At 47.2% G+C, this 7,698-nt stretch overlaps 1 protein-coding gene across 1 annotated transcript in view; it reads left to right on the top strand.

Annotated features, from left to right (window-relative positions):
* Positions 1–7,248, top strand: part of tada2a (transcriptional adaptor 2A) — an 18,311-nt gene extending 11,063 nt beyond the window's left edge. Inside the window, exons 11-15 of the mRNA XM_076282240.1 lie at positions 1,069–1,140; positions 2,626–2,758; positions 5,432–5,475; positions 6,288–6,367; positions 6,676–7,248. Of these exons, the coding sequence (XP_076138355.1) occupies positions 1,069–1,140; positions 2,626–2,758; positions 5,432–5,475; positions 6,288–6,367; positions 6,676–6,861 (515 nt within the window). The 3' untranslated portion in view covers positions 6,862–7,248. The remainder of the gene's footprint in view (positions 1–1,068; positions 1,141–2,625; positions 2,759–5,431; positions 5,476–6,287; positions 6,368–6,675) is intronic.
* The last annotated feature ends 450 nt before the right edge of the window (positions 7,249–7,698 follow it).

Raw genomic sequence — 7,698 nt, forward strand, 5'->3', positions numbered from 1 at the left:
TACGGGATGATGTAATGACGTAATAACGGGGTGATTGTAATGACGTTTGAGAAGAGGAGAAGGAGACGTCATGTCTGGTGCAAAAGCATCTTCAGATGAAAGTGGACGCCGTATACGTCTCTGTTTTATCTTTGTACACAGCTCTGGAAAAAAAATGAAGAGACCACTGCACTTTTTTTCTGATGTCATCCCAAGGTTGCTGAATTGACGGATCATATTCAAATTTGCAGGGGTCTCTTAATATTGAATGTGACCGTCAACTCATTCGAATGTCACTCAGTATGATGACATCAGATAAATGTGCAGTGGTCCCCTCATTTTCTCCAGAGCTGTATACACCAAGAAAACCCAGCTGCCCTTCACCTTTACATCCACTGTGGTGGGTCACTGCATGTGAAATGGGACAGTGGAGTGATCTCTGGCTGTGTAACGAGGGGTGTGGTGAGAACAAGGGGCGACGCATGTCGTGTCGTGCCGTGTCGTGTCGGTGTCTGTCTGGTGCTGAAGCGTCCTCAGATGCAGGCGGACGCGGCGCCGGACAGCTGAGTCATGTGGGCTGCCGTTGCCGTGCCGCCGCTGTTTCCTTTGGAGGGTGAACAGCCGGAGGAGCAGCTGGGTGAGCTCAGCTCACATGTAGTCTCACAGTCAGGGTTGAAGAGTTCAATGTGTACTCCGCCGGGGAGCGTGCAGAGTGTGTGTGTCTGTGTGTGTGTCTGTGTGTGTGTCTGTGTGTGTGTCTGTGTGTGTGTGTGTGTGTGTGTGTGTGTGTGTGTGTGTGTGTGTGTGTGTGTCTCTGTGTGTCTCTGTGTGTGTGTCTGTGTTTGTGAGTGGGCTTTGTATGCTCTTAGTGTGTTTCTTTGTTTAAGTGTCTTGGAGTGTATTTATGCATTTTGGTCTGTGCTTTTGTGTCTGTGCCCCTTGGCTGAAGGAATTTCCATCTCTCTCCCTCTCTCTCCCTCTCTCTCCCTCTCTCTCTCCATCTCTCTTTCTCCCTCTCTCTCATTCTCCCTCTCTCTTTCTCTCTCTCTCTCCCTCTCTCCCTCTCTCCCTCTCTCTCTCCCGTTGCAGTGGAGTTTGAGCTGAGGAGAGAGATCCGGAGGCTGCAGGAGTACAGGGAAGCAGGCATCCGCTCCTTCTGCAGTGAGTCCACACCCCCACCCTTTATATACACACACACACACATGCGCACACATGCACACATACACACGCACACATGCACACATACACACGCACACCCCCACCCCCACCCTTTATATACACACACACACATGCGCACACATGCACACATACACACGCACACATGCACACATACACACGCACACCCCCACCCCCACCCTTTGCACACACACACACACACATGCACACACACACACACACACACAGTTGGTGTTACCACCAGCTATGTTAATTTACATCGCAATATGGACATTGCGGGTTTACAGGTTAAGGTACGTCAAGTAAACAGTGTTTGAAATGCCACCAAGCCCTGAGGGCTTTTATGCATTCAAAACTGCTGCATGCTGAATGAGCTTATTTTGGCTAATAGCTAATAACTGATATTGCTCAGAAATAGGAACCAGGACGGTTAGCTGGCTTTGTGCGTTACTCTGTTTACATGGATCCACAGAATCAGCGTTTAAGAAATCTTTACTTTGGAGTGCGTTTTAAAAAATATCCGTTTGAGGGAGCTAAAACGCTGTTTACATGGGAATGAAAGCCCCAAACGCATAAAATAATAAATATCTATCGTAACACCCCCAATTATCACCACTTTTGTTCAGAAATTCTAAAACAACGATGTTTTTTAACACTTCAAAATAACATTTACTAAATGAACCTTACATTTTTCAGTAGCCATAGATGTGTAGATTTGAACAAAATCTGGTTTGGTTCTTAACGGGAGCATTTACTGCCTGAAATATCCGATTTTGTTTACCACGCTCGGAGTGATAGTGCTGGCCTGATGGGTCGCCTATTTACACCGTTTCAACGGCACATGAACGGTTAGACCGAGAATTCTCGTCATGAAATTCAAATTCCACTGGAGCTCCAAGCGGTTGTGTACACGCAGCCTTACAACACTGTTTACAGCTCTTCGAGTCACGGTAAAATGTCATTTTTGGTACATAGCTAATTTAGATACACCTATGGTGTGGGTGGTTGCGTTTCTTTAGGAGTCCGCTGTCTTGGTTTGTATAGAAATGGATATTAAGTGACACATACACGCAAGACGGTGGAAATACGGGACCGATGGTAATAGGGGGAGTTCCAATAGATACGTGTCAGCGACCCTTTATACTATGATGGTTGACACAAACACTTGATCGTCCTAGGGCAGATCTGGCCTCTATTGTAAAGTCAGTAGATGTATGCCTTGGTGAGTGTTTGGGTGTGTGTGTGTGTGTGTGTGTGTGTGTGTGTGTGTGTGTGTGTGTGTGTGTGTGTGTGTGTGTGTGTGTGTGTGTGTGTGTGTGTGTGTGTGTGTGTGTGTGTGTGTGTGTGTGTGTGTGTGTGTGTGTGTGTGTGTGTGTGTGTGTGTGTGTGTGTGTGTGTGTGTGTGTGTGTGTGTGTGTGTGTGTGTGTGTGTGTGTGTGTGTGTGACGGCCTCTCTGTGGCCCCCTGCAGGTGCGAAGGTGTACGAGCGTGTGAAGCGCGTGCGTGAGGATGAGCGGCGGAAGAGGACCATGATGTGTGACGTGCTGCAGTACATCCAGGACAGCCGCCTCTGTCGCCAGTGGCTACACAAGCAGGCCGCCATGTAAGGGCCACTTCTGACCTTCTCGTCCCTGTGCTGTGCCTCAAGTCCTGCGCTCGCTCTCTTTCTGTGTTTCTCTTCCTCTCTTTCTCTCTTTTCACCCCTGTCTCCCATCATTTCAGTTCTTTAGTTTACCTCTAAACTATCTCCTCTCTCTCTCTCTCTCTCTCTCTCTCTCCCACCCACCATTCATCCTTCTTTCATTATCCCCTTGACTGCTCCACCTCCAACTGTCCACAGTTTTTGGATAACCAGTTTTAGGTAGTACACAAGCAGTTCATCTATCATTGGCAAAGCATACAAAGAATACTTTTCAACTAGCCACCTGTCTGCTTCAAAAGGTACCAATAGTAGTGCAACCTATAGCTCCTCTCGTTCCCTAGTAGTGCTATCCATAGCTCCTCTCGTTCCCTAGTAGTGCTATCCATAGCTCCTCTCTTGCCCTAGTAGTGCTATCCATAGCTCCTCTCGTTCCCTAGTAGTGCTATCCATAGTTCCACTCGTTCCCTAGCTAGTAGGCTATTTTCTCACTGTCAGAATAGAGGGAGTTTGTGGACAGAATTGGGCTTGGCACTTGTGGGACCTTTTTCCTCTGCCTTCAACCACGCAAATGAATCTCCTGTCTCTTTTCTGTCTCATCTCTCTCCTCTGTCCTGGGTTTTTTTTTTGCCATCTTGTCTTTTGGCTCACTCTTCCTTTTCCTCTCCTCCTCCCTTTCCTCTCTGCTCACTCTTTCTTTTCCTCTCCTCCTCTCTTTCCTCTCTGCTCACTCTTCCTTTTCCTCTCCTCCTCCCTTTCCTCTCTGCTCACTCTTTCTTTTCCTCTCCTCCTCTCTTTCCTCTCTGCTCACTCTTCCTTTTCCTCTCCTCCTCCCTTTCCTCTCTGCTCACTCTTCCTTTTCCTTTTTCCTCTCCTCCTCTCTTTCCTCTCTGCTCACTCTTCCTTTTCCTCTCCTCCTCCCTTTCCTCTCTGCTCACTCTTTCTTTTCCTCTCCTCCTCTCTTTCCTCTCTGCTCACTCTTCCTTTTCCTCTCCTCCTCCCTTTCCTCTCTGCTCACTCTTTCTTTTCCTCTCCTCCTCTCTTTCCTCTCTGCTCACTCTTCCTTTTCCTCTCCTCCTCCCTTTCCTCTCTGCTCACTCTTTCTTTTCCTCTCCTCCTCTCTTTCCTCTCTGCTCACTCTTTCTTTTCCTCTCCTCCTCTCTTTCCTCTCTGCTCACTCTTTCTTTTCCTCTCCTCCTCTCTTTCCTCTCTGCTCGCTCTTCCACTCATCAACTGCTGCACTGGGTTTGTTTAATCATGAATCTGCAAATGGTTTCCAAACCGATTTCCATCTTGCCAAACCAGCCAAGTGATTTTCCCCTTTACTTACTTTATTTTTAGGTATTTTTTCTTTGCTCGGATCAAAGAAATGTCAAGATTTAATCGCTAAACACACTCGAGATAGTCGAGCGAGAAATGAGAACCAGTGTCTGTTGCTTCAATCACTGTGTCAAGCAAAGCAGGAAGAAAAAAACGATCTGGCCAACTACCCCCCCCCCCCCATCTCGCCCCGTAGTCTTCACAAACTCTGTCTTCTCCTCTCTTCTTTTCGGCATACTCTAGAATTATTTATTTGTCGGGCTCAGGGTTTGGGAGCTCTCCAACACATTCTGTGCAATTATTCAGCATAAAAGACACTCAACAAAGTCTGCAGAAGTGCAGTCATTCACAACCAGACAAACTGACACAGATACAGGAACACACACACACACACACACACACACACACACACACACACACACACACACACACACACACAGTGTCTGCCTCTTTTGCTCTCTATTGCTCCATCAAACACTACACACACACACACTTACACACACTCAACAAGCAGAATAGATTTCCAGGCTTTAATAGCTGAAATGTTCCTGTCACTGACACTCCACTTAAATTGAGACTAAAGTTTGTTCTCGCTCCCTCTCCCTCCCTGGTCATTTAGACCTTGCTAATTGCTTCCAAGGCTTTTAACGGTCAGGCCCCACTCAGCTCCGAGGACTCGTAGCTCTGATATCTCCTCCGTGTCACGCAGTCAGGATTTAAAACTAAAAGGTGGCAGAGCCTCTGCAGCTTCTGCCGAATGAATGTCGAATCAGTTGTTGTTAAGATACTAGATGTGCCCTCTCCATCTCTGTGCTTAAATCTAGGACAAATGCAGAGTTTTATTCGCTGGTCTTCTTGGCCCCCTTAAACTTTCGATCTGTTCTCATGTCTATACTTCTGTATCAGTCCTTTTATTTCTTTTTTTAAAATGTATATTGTAATGTAATGTTATTTGTACAGCACTTTATCCAGAGTAATGTGTTGTTAAATATGCTCTAGAAATATGCTTTGAAAAACTTGGTCGCTGCACACTCTATCTCTTTTTCCTTTTTTATTTTAATCTTTTTCCTTTTTTATTTTAATTGGGATTAAAATAAAAGGAAAAAGAGAGAGAGTGTGCGGCGACCAAGTTTTTCTTAGTTTATTTTCCCTTGCCAGCACCTCGGAGGGTGTGCATTCTTTTTGTTATGTATATGCTAGAAATAAGCTTTACCTACTGACCTCTCTCTCTCTCTCTCTCTCTCTCTCTCTCTCTCTCTCTCTCTCTCTCTCTCTCTCTCTCTCTCTCTCTCTCTCTCTCTCTCTCTGTTTGTGTAGAGATGCTGGGATCAGCCCTGTGGTCACCCCCATCGTCACAACAGGTACGGTATGCTGTGAGCCCTCATCCATCTGCTCTGCTGAATGCACTCCTCTTCTCTCCTCTCCTCTCCTCTCCTCTCCTCTCCTCTCCTCTCCTCTCCTCTCCCCTTCTCTTCTCTCCTGTCCTGTCCTCTCCTCTCCTCTCCTCTCCCCTTCTCTTCTCTCCTGTCCTCTCCTCTTTTCTTTTCTTTTCTTATCTTTTCTTTTCTTCTCTTCTCTTCTCTTCTCTTCTCTTCTCTTCTCTTCTCTTCTCTTCTCTTCTCTTCTCTTCTCTTCTCTTCTCTTCTCTTCTCTTCTCTTCTCTTCTCTTCTCTTCTCTTCTCTTCTCTTCTCTTCTCTTCTCTTCCTAACGGCCAGGCCTCAACAGGAACAAAACTCTTCTGTTGGTTGTGACCCTCCGGCCTAAATTGACCAGACAAGCAGACCAGCATACACATTTGTGTTCATCATGTACACGTTCTGCCTTAGTATCTAGTTCTTTCCCCCCAGTGCACAAGTAGGACAGCTCGTTGGCTGTGTTCTCCTGTCTCTATGCATTAGTGGTCACTCAGTCTCTGTCCTGTTCATGTTTCTCTAGGTTATGTCCCTGAATACCCGTCTTTGAATTTCTGGATCATTTTCTGGATCAAATTATAATTATTTATTAAATGTATTAAAGTGCTCTCTGTTCTGGTTGCTGATCAACATTAGTAGTGTAAAGTAGAAGTAATGAGTGATGCTCGTGTGTGAGTATCCCTTGTAGCAGAGGTGTGTGTGTGTGTGTGTGTGTGTATATTGTGTCTGATGGGAGCATTGGTGTGCTCTTCTTTGACAGGAACAGGGCGTAGAAGCGCCCCTCCCCTCAACCTCACTGGCCTGCCAGGGACTGAGAAACTCAACGAGAGAGAAAAAGAGGTATGACACACGCACACACACACACATCTGCCCACATTCACAGACCCTGTGTGCATTTGTCTTGGTGGCATTAGTACACACACACACACACACACACACGTACACACAAAACAAACAGCAGGCCAGCTAATGGGTTTGCACACACACTTAAAAACAAAACCCAGAGGGCTCTGTTGTCTATAATCTTGTGATGCTACCCTAAGAACAACTCCGTATAAAAGATTAACTCTGCGGCGCTCTGCTTCTCTCTCTGACCTCCCCCCCCCTCCCCCCCCCCCTCCCCACACACACACACACACCCCTCACAGCTGTGCCAGGTGGTGCGTCTGGTGCCCGGCGCCTACCTGGAGTACAAGCAGGCGCTGCTGAACGAGTGCCGGCGGCAGGGCGGCCTCCGCCTGGCCCAGGCCCGCGCGCTCATCAAGATCGACGTCAACAAGACCCGCAAGATCTACGACTTCCTCATCAAGGAGGGTTACATCAACAAGGCCTGAGGCCAGCTAACAGCCCCCCCCCCCCCAACCACCACCACGGTGTCCCCCACTGTTCAGAGATCAGAGACGGGAGATGTGGTGGGAGAGGCCTGGCGAAAGACTTTCTCTTCTTGTGTCTGATTAAAAAAAATAATTAAAAAAAGCCTTTTGTGCTGGTCTCATATCAGCTGTAAGGGCCAGTTTTGGGCCACTGAGATGCCCAGCCCAGTACTGTATGGCCAGTGTCCATCTTGAGACAGGCGAAGGGATGTATTGGGATTATGTATTGTGTTCTGTGTATGAAAAATGTGTATTAAATGTGCATTGTATATAGTGCTGTCACATGAAATGACGTTAGTGTCTGTAGAGTATCCAACGTTTATTGAAGAGTACATAAAGTAATTTTGTACAAGCCAAATAGTGTCAAGACTTTTTCATTCCGGTGGGAGTATACAGCCATGAAGTGGTGAGTTTGTGTCTGCATCTGTGTCTATACTTCTCTAGCTCTCCATCCTTCTCTCTCTCCATCTCTATCCCTCTATCATCCCCATCTCTTTCAGCCACTTTTGTCTCCCTCCCTCCCTTTCTCTTTCTCTCTCGTTCTCACTCCCTTCATCTCTCCACCTCTCTTACCTTTTACCCTTTCTTTATCTCTCCCAACCTTCAACACCCTCCCCCTGCCTTTCCGTCTTCTCTATCTCTATCCCTCCATCATTCCTGCCTCTTTCAACCCCTTCTGTCTCTCTTGTTCTTACTGCCTCCCTCCCTCCACCTCTCTTTTGTCCCCTCATCTCCTGACCGTCCGTCTCGAGCGTCCTCCAGTCGAGCAGAAGGCCTGGCTGGCTGGCCGGCCGGGGT

The sequence above is a fragment of the Alosa pseudoharengus genome, unplaced genomic scaffold (assembly GCF_046254945.1).
Source record: "Alosa pseudoharengus isolate Yale_2024_CS ecotype anadromous, Long Island Sound unplaced genomic scaffold, YU_APseudo_1.1 YU_APseudo_1.1_scf_13, whole genome shotgun sequence".
Taxonomy (NCBI): Eukaryota; Metazoa; Chordata; class Actinopteri; order Clupeiformes; family Clupeidae; genus Alosa; species Alosa pseudoharengus.